The sequence below is a fragment of the Dunckerocampus dactyliophorus genome, chromosome 18, assembly GCF_027744805.1.
Source record: "Dunckerocampus dactyliophorus isolate RoL2022-P2 chromosome 18, RoL_Ddac_1.1, whole genome shotgun sequence".
Classification (NCBI taxonomy): Eukaryota; Metazoa; Chordata; class Actinopteri; order Syngnathiformes; family Syngnathidae; genus Dunckerocampus; species Dunckerocampus dactyliophorus.
In genome coordinates, this window is record NC_072836.1 from 8,517,643 (window position 1) to 8,535,391 (window position 17,749).

The window sequence follows — 17,749 nt, forward strand, 5'->3', positions numbered from 1 at the left end:
TGGCTAGACCAGATGGGTAACATCAGCTTCTCTTTAATTATCATTGTTCTCTCACTTCGAAGGATGCTAGCTAGCTAAATACTTGGAGATGTTGATATGTAACATGTTTAACACAACAAAGAGAGGGGTGTCCAAAGTGTGGCACAGTGACCATTAGCGGCTCATGGCTTGTTTGTTATTGGACCATTGACATTCTAGAGAAATAATGAAACCGAAAAAAGGAAAAATAGAACAAAATGTATAAGGAAATGAGAAAAATCAAAGAGCTTTAAAATTTTTATTTGATTTTTTTCAATTTTTTTCAATTTGTAAAAAGGCTAAAGGGGGTGTGAGTACTCCAAATTTCTTCAAGTTTAGCATGCGAGCATTTGTTATTTTTACAGGCAAAAGTCAAAGTTTGTCAATCACAACCCGCTCCACGGGAAAGTATAACACCCCCCCCCCGCAAAGCACACGGGCGATGCAGCTCATGGGAACCTATTAGTCATCGTGGCCGCCATGATGCATACTTTCCACTCCCAGATATTTCACCGCTTCACTGCTACGTACACAATGTGCTGCATGGCCCGTTTGACCGCGGAAAGTGGAACATGCACCCCCCGCCCCCAAACCCACCCACCCACACCCCCAACCCATCAACACCACACCTCCACTCTCCCTTCCACTGTTGCTTCCTCCTGGATTACACACGAGGGCGTGTTGGTGATCATCTTTTTACAAGTAGACAGGAAGAGGTGTAACATGGAAAAAACAGTGCCGACGGAAAAGCAGCCTTCTTATTTCTTCTCGTTTGAGAGACTTAACGACACCAGAAAAGCCACAATCACAACAGATGCTATAGAAAAGACAAGAGGTGTCTGCGGCCCGCATCTTCAATCTATTGGCCCGCACGTTCTAAAAGTACAATTGAAGAAGAAAAAAAGAGCAGACTTAATCTAAGGAAAGTTGAAAAATGAATATCAATAACTAGGGCTGTCAGAAATAACGCATCATTGAATTAATGACATTAAAACTATGGCAAGACACACCTCTATGATGCGGACAGAGGCAAGTAACTTTATTAACTTTAACTTTATTCCTACCTTAACACATCAACAGCATAACCGCTGTGGCCAAGCACCTTACCTGGGACAACAGAGCCTTTAGTTTCACCGTCACCTCCCTGTGGTACTCCCATTTGAGCTGTATATGTATTCTTTTGCTTTATTGAGCATTGTGTTGAGTGCATTGCTTGTCCTATTGTAAAGTGCCTTTGTGTTTTTAGAACAGAGCTTCTAAATCAAATTTATTATTATTATTACTATTAACACTTCCTCATTCTCCACCTCTCTGCCGCTAGGTGCATTCACGGACACTCCAAACTCCAAACATCAACACAACAAAAGCAGGCGCTAGGTAGGACTACATGATGCTGTGTACTACATGTGAGCTAAATTTACATTTTCAGTTCTTTTGCAGTTCTTCTATTAACATTCGGTGTGTTAAATGTACAGTCGTCCCTCACCTTTTGTGGTTCGAGTTTTGTGGCTTTGCTCTATCACGGTTTTTCCAAAATATAAAAGAAATACAACTTCTTATGTTTGGACACCCCTGCTTTAGATCATGAATGCGCCAAAGACGTTCTCGTAGGTTTTGTGGCGCGCTACTTTGGAGGAGTTGCTCACTTTGACGAAAAGGGCGTCGCCTTTGTGGAGGTGGAAGACGCCCCCCAGGAAGCTGTTGGACTTCTTCTCCGTCTTTGTGGAATACGTCCTGGACTGTAAGAGCGGGATGCTCTCCTCATCCCTGAGAGTGTGCATGGTGTGGTGGAACACGCCCACGTCCACGAAGAACACTTTGGAGTAGACAAAGTAGTGACCGTCCTTGCGGATGACCAGACTTCTGTCCTTGTAGTCCATCTGGTGGAGGAGGGGGTCCGCTATGGTGCTCCAGCCCAGGATTGCTTTGTCGTGAACAGCATCTGGTCCATCTGGAGACAGTCAGCCATGATTACGTTACACTTCATTACTACTACTTACTACTAACTACTACTACTACTTACTACTACTACTAGTACTACCTCCAAACCTAAAGTAACGTAGACCAGAGGGGGCAGAATTCGACATTAAAAATGTTTTAATATTAATGTTAGTTTTATTAAGTTATTTTATTTTATTGATTTTTTTTTAAAGAGCTCAATGTGATACATGAAAATATTCAGAATATTATCAGAATAAAACGTTTGGAATATTATGGGGTACAAGAGCGCAAAATGATACATGTACCAATGAGACATAGGAGGAAAACTTCTACATAGAACAATTTTAATATAATGAGGGGAAAAAACATCGAATTATACAAGAAAAATTGTGAGAAAAATCCTCAGTCATACAAGAAAAACATTGAAGTTCTGAGACAAAGAAAATGAAACGGATAAAAATGTGGGTTTTGAGGGGGGAAAACCCTCTATTAATCAAATTCTACATTGAAAACATTTGAATATGATATAAAACCCTTCAAATCATACACGACACATTTGACTATCATGAGGAAAAACTAGAACCTGGAAAAATGAGCTCGGATTGTAATATGACAAAAACTCTAAATTATGTGCTGCACAAACTATAATACGAAAAGGGGGGACAACTCAAAAATATACACAAAAAATCTGACTAAAATTAGAATAAACCCTCATAATTATTACAAATTATAATTTTCTGCTTGACATTTGATTTTCTAATGATCAAAATCATTGTGCAAATAAAACTGGGATGTAGCAATGCAAGCTACTACCACAACAGTAAATGAATACATTTAGCACTAAATTCATTCACATTCTATGCTGCTTGATCTATGCTGGAGCCTATCCCAGCTCGTACACCCTGCACTGGTCGCCAGCCAATCGCAGGGCTGTCTAAAATTCGTTGAAATGAAAAGGCTTTATTCACAGAAAGTCGTATTGCGGCGTCTCACCCATCAGATGTGCAGCTGGTTTAGAAAGCGGAACCTCAGGACTGGGAGAAGGAGGCCGCTCAAGTTTTTCTGTGGGGCAACCACAACATGGTCAGTTTAGTGTGAAAACGGCGCATGGTTATTCCAGTTGGTGTTCAGTGTGACGAATACCTGCGGTGAGCTCGGAGAAGGAAGCTGATGCTCGTTCCTGCGATGCAAACGTGACATGTCAGTGCCTCTTCGTTCAATATTGGACTTATTATTCATAAGCCGCCACCGCTTGTAGTAAAGTAGGTGCTTTTGTTGTCGGCTGTGTTGGCTTTGAAAAGAAAAGGTCACAGGAAACAGGAAATACACCCCTTCCTCTCGCCGCCGTCCACTTTGCACATTTGTTTGCGTGCAGCCTCTTAAAAGCAACACCAACAGCAGGAAATGCACTTTTTTTTCCCCACTTTCCTGCGTTAAGTACAGAACAGCATTTACTCTACTTTATTAAATGTATTCAATTGATTCCGTTCATTAGATTAAGCAGGTGTACCTAATGAAATGTCTGCTGTGTGTATGATACTATTAATAGACCACAATACTTTACGTGATGTGTGTTTCATGGAAAATGTTCAACTCAAACTGATATTATGTTGCAAATATAATCATTATGATTAGAAATAGTGAAGAAAATAAATTAGAAATACTCGAAAACCTCAAAATTCTAGACAAAACTTGTACAACGAGCTGGTCATGAAAATCCATTCTAAATGAGAATCATAAATGCATGTTGTCCTTACAGGTCGACTTGGGTGGAGGTAGAAGATCAGCACAGCCTCCAGTATGACCCCACCCAAGGCTACGCTCACCAGCACGAAGAGAAGGCTCTGAGCCAGGCCTCCGGTCCGTCCTCGACCCCGGGCTGCTCGGGGTGGCAGCGGAGGGGCCGTAGCGTGGCTGTCGACCACATACACAGGAGGAGCCGTCATGTCCGTACGCTAAACAAGTCTTCTGCAAGTGCAGATATCTTTCCGGAGCGCATCAGCCCCCAAGTGAGAGATGAGTGGTATGAATCTGGGTGGGCCTCTTTGTCGTTGATCGCACCTCTTGAGGTTTCAGGCAGAAAAGAGAAGCTGCAAAGGCGACGTGCATCCCTTCAGCACTCATTCATTCTCATAATCACGCCAATCCAAACAAGTCACAAGGCCTCATTTTACAAGAATAAAGTGTCTATTTCACGGCATAAGAGCTCAAAATGATATGAGAATTTTTTTTTCTTTTTCAAAAAATAAAGTTACGAGGAAACCACTCAAATTTGTAAAAGCCATAATTGTGACAAAAAATATACACAGTACTGTTTGATTTTCTAACAATGGAGTCATGTTATGAGAAAAGCGTTTGCATGTGGACATACTGGGTACTGTACTACATGTATCAGATCATCACCTTCCAACAAGGTGTGCACCATTATTAGGCAACTTGTTTTGTTCCAGCCGCACAAAGTAAGAGTGAAATGCAAGCGAGTGAAAAGCGAAGTGAAGCTGTCCACGTGAGGAGCGTGGCTGAGGTGGATGCTGACGCCACTGATTGAGCTCCAGGCCAACAAGCCGGAATGACACCAAGCTGGGCTGGATCAGCAGGTTTAACCAAATGTTCAGCGTTGGCGTCTTGTCTTTGTTTGTGTGCAACAAGCATCTCTTGTCATTGTGATTTGAGGATGGAGCTGAGGTGTTCGCTGCTGACTTTGCTGGCTTGTTGGGCTCTCAAGACGAGCTGGGCTTTGAACTTGAGGCCCAGTGAAGACATGGAGTTCACCTTCTTGCTACCTGCCGGCAGCAGAGAGTGCTTTTACCAAAGCACAGCAAAGGACGACAGCCTGGAGTTTGAATACCAAGTAATTCCAACCTTCTTCCTCGTTATATTGACTGCTGACTATCGGGACACATTTTATTGGCGCCGTAAATGAAACCTTGCCTAAAATGCAGCATGCTAATCCGCTAATCAATCTGAATGCAAAAAGGTGTGGTTGCTGCCGTATTGTCAAATTGCCACTTGTTACTTAGTAACATATGGCTTTGCTGTGTCCATGCTGCTTGACATGATCCAATCCTTGTTATGAAACGTCCTATATGATATCCTATTACTATTTCAGTTTTATGATTATATTGTTTAAAAATATATTTTAAACATTGCTAAAATTTGGTATTAATGCTATTATTATTACTCTCTCTCTCTCTCTCTCTCTCTCTACATGTGTATGTGTGTGTGTATATATATATACATATATATATATACAGTATATACTGTATATATGTATGTATGTGTATATATATGTATGTGTGTATATATATATATATATATACACACATACATATATATACACATACATACATATATATATGTGTGTATATATGTATATATATATGTATGTATGTGTATATATATATGTATGTGTGTGTATATATATATATATATATACACATACATATATATACACATACATACATGTGTGTATAGATGTGTGTATATGTATGTGTGTGTGTGTGTGTATATATATATATACACATACATATATATACACATACATATGTGTGTGTATATGTATGTATATATGTGTGTATATATGTGCGTATATATATGTATATATGTGTGTGTGTATATATATATATATGTGTGTGTGTGTATATATGTGTATGTGTATATATGTATGTATATGTGTGTGTGTGTGTGTATGTATATGTATGTATATGTGTGTGTGTGTGTGTGTATGTATATATATATATATGTGTGTGTGTGTGTATATGTGTATGTGTATATATGTATGTATATGTGTGTGTATGTATATGTATGTGTATATATATATATGTATATATATATATGTGTGTGTGTATCTATATATGTATATATATATATATGTGTGTGTGTGTGTGTGTGTGTGTGTGTGTGTGTGTATATATGTGTGTATATATATATGTGTGTATATATATATATATATATATATATATATATACACATATATATGTATATATACATACACTACTCAAAAAAATGAAAGGAACACTTGGAAAACACATCAGATCTAAACTGGGGGGAAAATGATCTTGAATATCTTTCCTGACAATAATTGGGTGATGTATTAGTAATAAAATGATGCCACATCATTTGATAGAAATGAAAATGATCACCCTATAGAGGGGGGAAATCAAAGACACCCCAAAAATGAAAGTGAAAAAATGATGCAGCACACTGGTCCATTTTGCTAAAATGTCATTGTAGCAACTCAAAATGATTCTCGGTAGTTTGTGTGGCCCCCACGTGCTTGTACGCATGCCTGACAACGTCGGGGCATGCTCCTAATGAGACTACGGATGGTGTCCTGGGGGATCTCCTCCCAGATCTGGACCAGGGCATCCATGAGCTCCTGGACAGTCTGAGGAGCAACCTGGCGGTGTCGGATGGACCTAAACATAATGTCCCAGAGGTGTTCTATTGGGTTTAGGTCAGGTGAACGTGGGGGCCAGTCAATGGTATCAATTCCTTCATCCTCCAGGAACTACCTGCATACACTAGCCACATGAGGTCGGGCATTGTGGTGGACCAGGAGGAAACCAGGTCCCACTGCACCAGCAGTAGACCTGTAGAGGTCTGTGCGTCCTTCCAGGGATATGCCTCCCCAGACCATCACTGACCCACCACCAAACCGGTCATGCTGAATGATGTTGCAGGCAGCATAACGTTCTCCACGGCATCTCCAGACCCTTTCACGTCTGTCGCATGTGCTCAGGTTGAACCTGCTCTCATCAGGGAAGAGCACAGGGCACCAGTGGTGTAGTTGCCAATTCTGGTGGTCTATGGCAAATGCCAATCCAGCCCTGGGGTGCTGGGCAGTGAGCACAGGGCCCACTACAGGACGTCGGGCCCTCAGGCCACCCTCATGGAGCCTGTTTCTGATTGTTTGGTCAGAAACATTCACACCAGTGGCCTGCTGGAGATCATTTTGTAGGGCTCTGGCAGTACTCATCCTGTTCCTCCTTGCACAAAGGAGCAGATGCCGATCCTGCTGAGGGTTGAAGGACCTTCTACGGCCCTGTCCAGCTCTCCTGGAGTAACAACGTAACAACAACAGCTGTCTCCTGGAATCTCCTCCATGCGTCCAGGTACCTCAGTGATGCCCTGGTCCAGATCTGGGAGGAGATCCCCCAGGACACCATCCGTAGTCTCATTAGGAGCATGCCCCGACGTTGTCAGGCATGCGTACAAGCACGTGGGGGCCACACAAACTACCGAGAATCATTTTGAGTTGCTACAATGACATTTTAGCAAAATGGACCAGTGTGCTGCATCATTTTTTCACTTTCATTTTTGGGGTGTCTTTGATTTCCCCCCTCTATAGGGTGATCATTTTCATCCATCCATCCATCCATTTTCTATACCGCTTCTTCCTCATTAGGGTCGCGGGGGCATGCTGGAGCCTATCCCAGCTGACTTTGGGCGACAGGCGGGGTACACCCTGGACTGGTCGCCAGCCAATCGCAGGGCACATATAGACAAACAACCATTCACACTCACATTCATACCTATGGACAATTTAGAGTCGCCAATTAACCTCACCTGCATGTTTTTGGAATGTGGGAGGAAACCGGAGTACCCGGAGAAAACCCACGCGCACACGGGGAGAACATGCAAACTCCACACAGAAATGCCCAGGGGAGAATCGAACCCAGGTCTTCCCGATCTCCATCTCCATCTGTTACTGTGTTGGCCAACGTGCTAACCACTAGACCACCATTTTCATTTCTATCAAATTATGTGGCATCATTTTGTTACTAATACATCACCCAATTATTGTCAGGAAAGATATTCAAGATCATTTTTCCCCCAGTTTAGATCGGATGGGTTTTCAAAGTGTTCCTTTAATTTTTTTTTTTGCAGTATATATGTATATGTGTGTGTGTATATATGTGTGTGTGTGTATATATGTGTGTGTGTATATATGTGTGTGTGTATACGTACGTGTGTGTGTGTATATATATACAGTATATATAGATATATATATAGATGTGTATATACTGTATAGATATGTAAAATTCATATGTATATGAAAAATCAGGAAGGGGAAAAAGACATTTTGACACCACTCTGTATATGCAAATAAAAAGTGTTGTGTGTCTTGCAGGTGATTGGGGAGCGAAATCAGGACGTCGGCTTTGTCATGGTGTCACCCAGCGGCATCAGACATGCGTACGACTACAGGAGAACTCACGCCGTCCACAAGTGAGTTTCATTCACGCTTTTCATTCATTCATTTCACTCATTAGGAAGTCATTTCTTCCCTTAGGAAACAATGCAACTCATCGCTTCCAGGGTTAGCCTGTGGCCATCACAAACCAGTATGCATGTGTACATATTTATATATTAGGGCAGTCCTAATATTGTGATGGTTCTGGTCCTCCAGCGTGGATCGTACAGAGGAAGGAGACTACAAGCTGTGCTTTGACAACAGCTTCAGCACGCTAAAGGACAAGATGTTGTTCTTCGCACTGGTCATCACCAGTCCAAGCAACACCGACTCCGAGGACTTGATCGGTGATGACACCACAAAAAACACCTTGGAGGACCAACTGGAGGACATCAGGGTGAGACTGATCCTGCTACTGCAACAAATATTGAATAAAACATGTCAAAATGGAATGTGCTGTGAACTATAAGTTGGTAACATTGCAAGAACACAAATATCATTCAGCTAAAATCATACAAACTCTCATCAATTGTTGTCCTGTAGATCAAGCTCAAGTCTATGTACTCGTCCATCCAGAGGAGCCATCTGATCCAGCTGATGCTGAGGAACTTCAGTACCAGGGACCAGCACCTCCAGGACGACAACCTGTGGAGGGTGACCTTCTGGTCCTCCGTCGGCGTCTTGTCCATCCTCACTGTGGCTGGCGTTCAGGTCTACGTGCTGCAGTCCCTCTTTGATAAAAACACAACCTGCTGACCACATGCAGGCTTTTCCAAACCCTTTTTACGCGGGAAAAAACAAACACATTCTTTGAGAATACATTCATATTTTTAAACAAAATGATACAAGATTAATGCTGGACTTTCTAAATTCCTAAGAATACATTTGTTACGTTCAGAAAAGCCATTTTAAAAGATGACAAAGCTACATTACTGAATAACCTTTTAAAGTCTTAATATAAGGGGAAAAAAATGTTATATTACAGAAAAAAAACTTAAAAATATGCCAATTAAGTCATAATTTAGTAAGAAACACAAAATCCTAATGAATATTAATATTAAATACAATAATTGATACAATAATTATTGTAGAAAGTTAAAATCAAATACGATCAGAAATAAAACATTTATCAGAGAATAAGGAAAAATAAAATGACGGTTCGGGTTAAAAGCAAAGTCCTAAGGCCCTAATATTACATGATTATACGCGAATAACTCTAACTTAATATTAACAGAAAAAACTGAAGAATAAAATATTCAGGGAAAAAAGCTCACAGTACAAAGATAATAAAGATGACTCAGATAAGAAAAAACATTTTCAGAGACTTAAGTCTTAATATTACAAGATTATACATGAATAAACTAAAACTAGGGGGGGAAAAATACACATTGGAAGAATAAAATTAAACTACTAATTTGAAGACAATAAGTCATACTTTTCTAAGAAGGAAATCTCTCAAAATTTCGATGAAAAGATTCGTGTTCCCTCGCTCTCTCACGGTTCACCTTTCTCAGAACAGGCCTAATGTGTCCTTACGTTACAATAACAACACAAGGATGAAATTTAAGATGACCAGAAAAGACATTTTTAGGAATACAGTCTTGCCCCAAAAAAAACACAAGACAATTGTAATTTTGTGATAAAAGCCCCCAAAATATTAGGTGGAAAAAAGATGTAACACAAATGAAGCTGACATATCTAAAAATAAAAGCATAAAGATGCAATACTGTGAGAACGTGAAATCATATGACTAAAAACATGTCATTTTACAAGAAAAACTCCCAACATTTAAAACAATAACTGATTGATCATGCACATGTGAGCCATGAGAACCATATTTGTTTTTAATAATTTACACATTTACAGTATGTAGCCAAAAGTCAGCAGCAGGAAACTTGAAAAAACAAACAAAGCACACAATCCCTGATCCATTTGGAACTTGAACAGCCCACGTCCGCTCACATGGGCGTGTCTGCTACGGTGGACATGCAGTGCACATGCATGCGCCTCCTTCACACCAATCAATACAATAAAAAGTCAATTAAGAGGAAACGAGGACTCTCATTTTAGTTTGGGCAGCCTCCCCCCCAGCACCCCATCTAATCCCTTTATTATACAGTATATCCCTTACATTTACAGCTCGACAGCTATTGAAGACGTTCACATGAGGCTTCCGCCTGTTCGTTCGGAGCTCTCATGAAGGCACCCTCCTTCTTCTCCATCGTTACAAGGTCATTCAAGGTCAGCACTAGTATCGCCGAGGAGCGGGCCGCCTGTTTTAACAACAATCAACGTTAAATGCTGCCTTGACGAAGATACCCGTACTGTCACCTCCTGTCAAGAAATGTCAATAACTTGGGGATCGTTAGAAATGGAGGACCGAAGAAAAATAACATTTAAAAATGAAGTATATATCACAGTGAATTTTAAATAAATATAAACTAAAATGATTCTAAGCGTTCGCTTGAAAAGAACATTTAGCAAATTAAATATTTTGGAATATTTTTAAATTTCTTAAAATTAGAATTATATTTACAATAATGGAATAAAGTGGATGCAAATAATCTTGCATATCAATCTGAAATATTTCGTTATGCTAAACTAAAAATGCAAACTATGCAAAATAACAGCAGTGATGCAATACATGTTTACGCATTTTTTTCTTAATGTAAAATGAGCGAGAATTATATTTCCTATTGTGAATATATTTTATATGTACAGTGGCATTCACACAAAGTAATACATTTAAGTAAATTAAATGCACATATAGAATGTACAATTGCATGAATGTACATTTTTAAGTATCATTTAAAATAGCATTTATGCAACAGTAATGTAAATGTTTAGCAATAAAATTTAAAATAACAGGATGTAAAATAGCAATACTGTACATTCTTAAGTATGCATGAAATTTAAAATTAAAAAAATACCATTAAAGCTAATGTTTGTATTTACACGTAAGCATAAATGATAATAAAATATCAAACCAAATTCTTAGTGTTTGAACTACAAGAATGAGGTGTTTCACATGTTGTGGTTGCACTATTTAGTTACATAATACTGTATTAAGTAGTAATAAACAGTGTAATGCTCCGTGGCATTTCAATACACCTGACATTGTGCATGTGTACCTAATGTAGTGTCCACTGAGTTTGGACCCACTGTTGAAATTTGGGATGGTGAAAGAGAGGAGGAGAGATGAAAGTGAGGACACAAGGAGACACCAACCACCAGAAGAAGCAGTCCCTTTCTTTTTTTTTTTTATTGTACACAACACCGCTTTTATTGACTTGTGTCTTTTCTACATCATTTCATGTCATGTTGTCTACACAGGCACTTGGACAAAAAAAAAAAAAAATCAGGGAGGAAGGAGGACATAGTGAACTTAAGTCTTAATACAGGACTTATATGGACTGTACAGTCTGGGCTGGACTTCAGTTACAGGCGCCCTCTAGTGGAGAGAAGGTGTACGTGCTGACAATGATTGAAGGCGGAAAGAAGCACATTCTGTCGAGAGGTTGGAATAGTTTTACAGTGATTATTCATGTGTTGGGATATTCTGTGGCTTCTCTTGACAGGATGTGCCTTCAACCAGCCAAACCCCCACCACCGCTGAACACAAGCAGCCCCTAAATGAGTGATTAGAATGAGTTCAAGCGATCGATAATGGCAAATAATGACGCCCCCTGACATGTGGGTTATAAATAAAAGCATCTCGATAGAATCCATACATTTGAGACGAGTTAGTCACATGACATGTTAGATAAGATACAAGTGCTACCTTCCACAGTGCGGCCCGCGTATTTACAAAAAGGTTGAATGCATAGATGCAGGTAGCCATGGCGCCATGGTTCACGTGTGTGTTCGGACTTTTCACCACGGGAGGCATTTGTTTTTGTTTTTAAAGCTACATATATCCTTTTGAATAAAAAAAGATGCTTGATTAGAATGCTATCAGGAAATGAAGTGTCGGGGGGGTGAGCGAGGCAATGAATAAGTTATTTCAAGATGTAAAACAACAACTAGCCTGTCAATGCATCCTACTTTTATTTTCTGTACACTTTGCACAGCACAGAGGCGGAACCTTCTATCCCCACCACACGCACACAAACAAGAGAATTAGGCTCGGCCACCGCGGGGGTCTAGTCTAGCAGGGAGGGCTCAGCAGGGCGGATAATGGTGGGCCGGTGAGAGGGAGCCCCAGGGGGTCTTCGGCTGCAGTGTGGAGAGAAGACGGGAGACGTGAGACTCGCAGAGCTCACAGAAGTGACAGAAACCAAAACAACCCGACAGAAGAGCAAGAGCGGAGTGGGGGAGGGGGCGGATGGCGGAGGGGCCTGCAACACAACATTTTAATGACGTCCTACCTGGGAACCCCGGGTGGGATGCGGGCTGGCCGGGAGGGGATCTGCGGGGGCGCACTGAAGGGGTCCTGGAGGTTGTTGAAGGCACTGTGGGGCGGTCCTGGCCGAGAGGGGATGGGGGGGGCGCCGAAGGCGGAAGACGGGTTGAGCGGCGAGGCGCCAAAGGCAGGAGAAGGGTTCATGGGGGGTCCGGGCGTCGGGCCCCGGACTGCTGGTGGGCGGCTGGGGGGTGCGGCTGTGGTGGGGGGCGGCCTGCGCTGAGGAGTTGGGCTGTGAGGATGACAGAAATATTTCTTATTACCTCCACCAAGGACATTTTCATCATTTGTTTGTGGGTGACTTCCTGTTGGCTGTTTTTTTATTGAACAATCGGGTTATTTTTCCCCCTAGAATTTTGATTACATTCTACATAACATTCATTAAAATAAAATCATGAATTTAAATAAACATAATTACAAATCTATTTATAATCCATACATTAAATGCAAATCCATTCATATTTGTAGAAATGCAAGTTGAAATAGTAACTGGCAAAGCCTCGAAAAACATTACGAATGAACGAGTCTTTGTCACATAATTCATTCAAAAGAAATTGTTTACGCTGGAGGTCAAACAAGTTTAATCCGGATCAAATCCAGAGTCAGACATTTGGCAGCCCTCTATGACATTTCTATGTATGTGTTCAATTTACAGTAACAAAATGTGTGTGAGACATGGAGCAACATATCATCTTTCCAGCTCACCTGGAGTCTTGGATCCAGGTGTTATTTACAGGTGGGGGGACCGGGGTGGCGATGGTGTTGGCACTGATGTCGCCGATGATGTGCAGCGCCTCCTTGAGGGCGTGATACATGCGCAACATTTCATCCCTGCGCTGGGCCTGGTCGGCTGACTCCTCCATGAGGGTGTTCTGGTCCCCTGAGGAGTAGAGGTAGGCCAGCAGCTCTGAGTGGATGAAGTCCTTCGCCTGAGTGGAGGTGAGAGGAGGTCAACTGGAGCACAAATCAACAGAATACATGATCATCAACTCATGTTTCTATAATCCCAAACACCCGATCCCGCTTTCTATGTCTTTTTCGGGGGGGTGCGAGAGGCAAAAAGAACTTAGCACTAATGCACAACATTTCACAGCACTTTTAAGCCATAAGAATGTCCAAAAGGTGGTCGAAGTGCATTTGATGAGAACTCGGCAGGGACCAATGAAGAATCTCACACGGCAGGAAGGAGGACGTGAGGGACCGAAGGGGTTGTCTTTTGAAAAATGGCTGGGATTGAATGAGTTAATGTCTGCATAATCTTCCGGGTGCTTGACAGGATGTAAGCAGACTCACATTGTTGATCATGAGGTGCATGATGGTCTTGGGTACCAGGTCTCTGATGGATTTGTTGATGATGCCAATGTACGAATCCACCAGGTTGCGGATCGTTTCCACCTGACGCTCCAGCTGAGGGTCCATAGAGAACGTGTCCGCCGGAGCAACCTCCTCACTCTCCACCTGCGGAAGCCACAAAACATAAGCAGACAACACACGTCTGTATCACTTTTACAATTAAAAGGTCTCCATATTGTGGCAAATTGACTTTTTAATGATGTTCTAACAGTGGAGTCTGTTTATGAGCACCAAACATGAGAAAACTATCATCTCCCACATTTGTTTTCCCCACTTTTGAAAGAAGAGACGCTGAAATGTTTCAAGTTCATGAAGAAAAGACCTCCTTCCTCATGGACGTGGTACCGCCTCTGACCCGCCCCCTAGCTAGACGAGCCTTTTTTCAAAAGGCGGGCTTCACTTCACATCTTAAAATAAACTACCCATCAGTCAGCTACTGATGTGCGCGCTGAAAGTTTGATCACTTATCTTTTCCTTCAGAGAATAGGCTAACCTCGCATGATGATGTTGCTAAAATGTGAGTGCAATGTTAGCACAGTAGCTAATATAGCTATGCTGGTGTTTAGGGCTGCAACTGACCATGAGTAAGTAATCGGTTAGGCCCTAGACTGACTGAATCAACATGAACCAAACACAAACAGTTAGTGGTTTGGGCGACATATGAGATAAGACACCTATTATAGTCACAAATATTGAAAGACAAGTCATGTGTAGTATTAAGGTCACTAAGCATCAGTAATGTTACATTCATGTGACATTTCTTTACATGATATACCTTACAGTCCGACATGACAGTGAAAAAAAGTTCTCTCCCCGTTCCATGTGGAAGTGGTACATTTTTGGCTTCTTTCTTTGTCCTTCGTCCCCACTCAGTATCAAACCTATTCTTAAGCATAAGTAAATTAGATGCTAGTTAGCTAAGTAGCTTGCTATTGTTAAAGCGATGGCGGTCTCATGTCATTACAGAGATCCCGTAGCCTGTGCATAAGCAGTGCACTAAGTGGCGTAAACAAAACTAGCAGTACTGTCGGTGTGTACGTCAATGTATGACTGGCTGTCCTGAATATCATTCATGTGACAAACGTCATCGTGACGATGGAAGATCTTTTTTTTTAATGCCCTGCAACCAACCCACATTACATTTGAGATACTTCAACAAGTAACTTTACCAATGCTAAACATGAGTTATTATGTCTTATTATGTCGTATTATTTATAATCTAATGATGTTAAAAAACGTTTATAGAAGGTCATGAACAGGTTTTCTATGCTGTAACTACAACAATATTCCACTTATTAATATTGAATCCTACTTTGTGGAAATTCACCTATCGCGGTCGAGTCTGGAAGCAATTAACCACAATAAAAGAGGGACGACATTTTTAAATAAAAAAAACAATCGAATACCAAAATAATTGTCGATCAGTTGCATAATCAATGAATCTTGGATGCATTGATTGTTGCAGCTCTGCTAGTGATGCTAGTGGTGTACAACCGCCCACGCTCTAACCTGGTCCTTCTCCGGGTAAACTCCGGCCCTGAGGAATGACGCCTTCCAGCTGTCCACGTCCTCTTGAGAATCGCACGCCAGCTCTATCTGTCGTAGATCCTTGTACACGTTCCTGCAAACATCAAAACAAATATTAGTGCACTTCTACACAAAACGTGCACGTGTCTGCAAAGGTCAGCGAGCGGCTCAACCAGCTGCGGCTACTGACCTCTGCTCAGTGTTGAAGATTGCAAAGATGTGCTTTGTGGACATGAAGCCTTTCTCTATGTCTCTGATCTTCAAGTTGTCCAGAGGCAGCATGTACTTCTTTTCTTTTTCCTGCCGGCAAAATAAGTATTCATTTTGAATTTGACACACAAGAGATGCAAAAGATGACAATTGCAGTTCCTCAAAAAATGCCCCCCATCCCGTAATAGATGTCGTGCCCAAACTAACTGGATGTACCCTTTTTTATGCACAGCAGCCAGTGTTATTATGTTATGATTGTGCCTGTTTTGAGATCATTTCAACCTTTTCTGGCGATCACATCTGGCCCTCGTCTCACCGACCCCTAGTGGCACCAATGTACAATACAGTACTACATTCCCAATTAGAATATTTCTTTTTCTTTGTATTTGTGTTTTAGTTCATTTAGCCATTTTATGCTTAAAAATGCTTAACATAGGCCCAAAATAAGTACAATTTGCTTAAATACGTATATTTCTTTACTAGTAATGGGCCATATTCAACCACAAAACAGCTATCATTTGTTAATTACTTTGTGAAAAAACACGAGAGTGAGGGTGCAATGCTCGGACTGCGAGGTAGCAAGGGATGGCTGCAATTATTATGTATTTGTAGGGGGTTTGTTTTTACAAAATAAAAGGTCTCCCACCTAATAAATGCCTTAAAGAACAAGACCCCAGTTATTGTCAACATGTGAGTAAACATACCTCTAGTGACTACATGAGGAAATGCGGTCTGTGATGTTATTGTATAACATTGAATTTCATTTCATCTTTGACTGCAAAAAAGGCATGATCAGAAAGGGTTGGGGGCGGTGGGGATGGCTGGAGGGGAGGAAGAAGAGGAAAACCATGAAGGAGTTGTGGGGGGGAGGAAGGGGGTGCCAGCTTTCACTAGTGAGAAGAGACATCTGGAAGCATTTATGTCTGCAGAGGGTGGCTCGGGCTCAACTGTTACGTCACTCAACTACACGCACACGCACACACAAGAAGGGTCAAGCACCTCAGCACACGTACAAAGTCTAAGCAACATACATGAGTCTATACCTGTTGCATGAACATGCTACGTGATGTGGGAGAGCAAACATACATTTTTGGTCCAACAGTCCAAACCTTAAAAAGGGCAAGCGCTAACACACACACACACACACACTATCACAACTCCCCCCTCGGCCCCCGTAACCCAGTACGATTTCCTGCAAATTCCAAAGTCGGATCCCGGCTGGAACACTTCAGCCCGCCTGCCACGTCAGTTTGCCTTCCACCATCCTCCCGCTCACGTCGGCGCTCGCCCCCTCTTTTTTTGCATTTTTGGGCCAAACAGCAGCCAGCAAGAAAGTGCAACGTGTTCAGTTAGTGTTTTGAGACGGACACTCTGGACCAGTGCTGCAGCTTGAATGCATTGCTTTACTTCTTTGGAGGACTTGATGGGACTGAGGCCTCGGGAGGACGGCGGAGTGGTGTGTAGCACATTTACAATGTTACTTTTATGAACCTATGTTGCATATGAGTTATATGTATGTAGTTATATGTAACTCATTACTATTTTGCAAAATTACATTTTTAATAAGCTTTCATTTCTTGCAATTCCCTATCAACACTGCCGGAAGAAACACATTTGCATCATAGTGTGATATAGTGCATGTGCTATATCGAAAACATACATGGTGATTTCTGTATGTGCCTTTTGGCCCCAAAATGCAACTGTTGCCCTAAAGGTAATGTTTAATCCCTGTGTACTCTGTCCTAAGTAGCGACGGCCGGCCACAGTGACCTCGGGGTCCTTCCTCCCATCAGAGGCCTCCTCACCCCCCCGCCTCCCCAGTGTTCAGACTACCTGTTCATCCGGTTACAGCTGAACAGTAGTCTGCACATTGGTTAGGCTGGGCTGGGACACACACACACACACACACACACACAGACCAGGAGGGGATGAGGACACCTCTTACCTCGTCGTCTTTGTACCAGGACAGGGCCTCTGCTGTGAGGACAAACCAGTACTCCTTGGAGCCCCCCTTCATAATGCTGATGTTGATGGTCAGCCAGCCTTTCCTGATCACCTGATCAGAAGAATAGGGGATGAGGGGGTGTCAGGCTAGATGAAAA

At 41.8% G+C, this 17,749-nt stretch overlaps 3 protein-coding genes across 9 annotated transcripts in view; 1 reads left to right on the forward strand and 2 right to left on the reverse strand.

Annotated features, from left to right (window-relative positions):
* On the forward strand, positions 1 to 12,430 carry LOC129171794 (transmembrane emp24 domain-containing protein 1-like). 4 transcript variants are annotated; one of them, XM_054760815.1, is made up of 7 exons: positions 1 to 16; positions 1,340 to 1,424; positions 3,719 to 3,982; positions 4,410 to 4,810; positions 8,093 to 8,190; positions 8,372 to 8,552; positions 8,699 to 12,430. In XM_054760815.1, exons 4-7 carry the CDS (start codon positions 4,529 to 4,531, stop codon positions 8,909 to 8,911), a joined length of 774 nt encoding a protein of 257 aa, XP_054616790.1. In that variant the 5' UTR covers positions 1 to 16; positions 1,340 to 1,424; positions 3,719 to 3,982; positions 4,410 to 4,528; the 3' UTR covers positions 8,912 to 12,430. The 4 variants fall into 4 exon arrangements, with proteins under 4 accessions (XP_054616790.1, XP_054616792.1, XP_054616793.1 ...); XM_054760817.1 differs by lacking the exon at positions 1 to 16 and having other exon boundaries at positions 1,340 to 1,395; XM_054760818.1 differs by lacking the exons at positions 1 to 16; positions 1,340 to 1,424 and adding an exon at positions 1,738 to 1,978.
* Positions 641 to 4,089, reverse strand: tnfsf14 (TNF superfamily member 14). 2 transcript variants are annotated; one of them, XM_054760831.1, is made up of 4 exons: positions 3,786 to 4,089; positions 3,103 to 3,139; positions 2,953 to 3,021; positions 641 to 1,969 (listed from the first exon to the last, which is right to left on the reverse strand). In XM_054760831.1, exons 1-4 carry the CDS (start codon positions 3,903 to 3,905, stop codon positions 1,596 to 1,598), a joined length of 600 nt encoding a protein of 199 aa, XP_054616806.1. In that variant the 5' UTR covers positions 3,906 to 4,089; the 3' UTR covers positions 641 to 1,595. The 2 variants fall into 2 exon arrangements, with proteins under 2 accessions (XP_054616806.1, XP_054616805.1); XM_054760830.1 differs by having other exon boundaries at positions 3,717 to 4,089.
* dnm2a (dynamin 2a) overlaps positions 10,450 to 17,749 on the reverse strand; it is a 25,896-nt gene continuing 18,596 nt past the window's right edge. For all 3 annotated transcript variants that reach the window (XM_054760809.1, XM_054760807.1, XM_054760808.1), the window contains 7 exons: positions 17,593 to 17,703; positions 15,628 to 15,737; positions 15,420 to 15,531; positions 13,851 to 14,015; positions 13,263 to 13,486; positions 12,523 to 12,789; positions 10,450 to 12,370 (listed from right to left, as the gene is read on the reverse strand). In XM_054760809.1, coding sequence (XP_054616784.1) covers positions 12,298 to 12,370; positions 12,523 to 12,789; positions 13,263 to 13,486; positions 13,851 to 14,015; positions 15,420 to 15,531; positions 15,628 to 15,737; positions 17,593 to 17,703 — 1,062 coding nt within the window. In that variant the 3' untranslated portion in view covers positions 10,450 to 12,297. The remainder of the gene's footprint in view (positions 12,371 to 12,522; positions 12,790 to 13,262; positions 13,487 to 13,850; positions 14,016 to 15,419; positions 15,532 to 15,627; positions 15,738 to 17,592; positions 17,704 to 17,749) is intronic.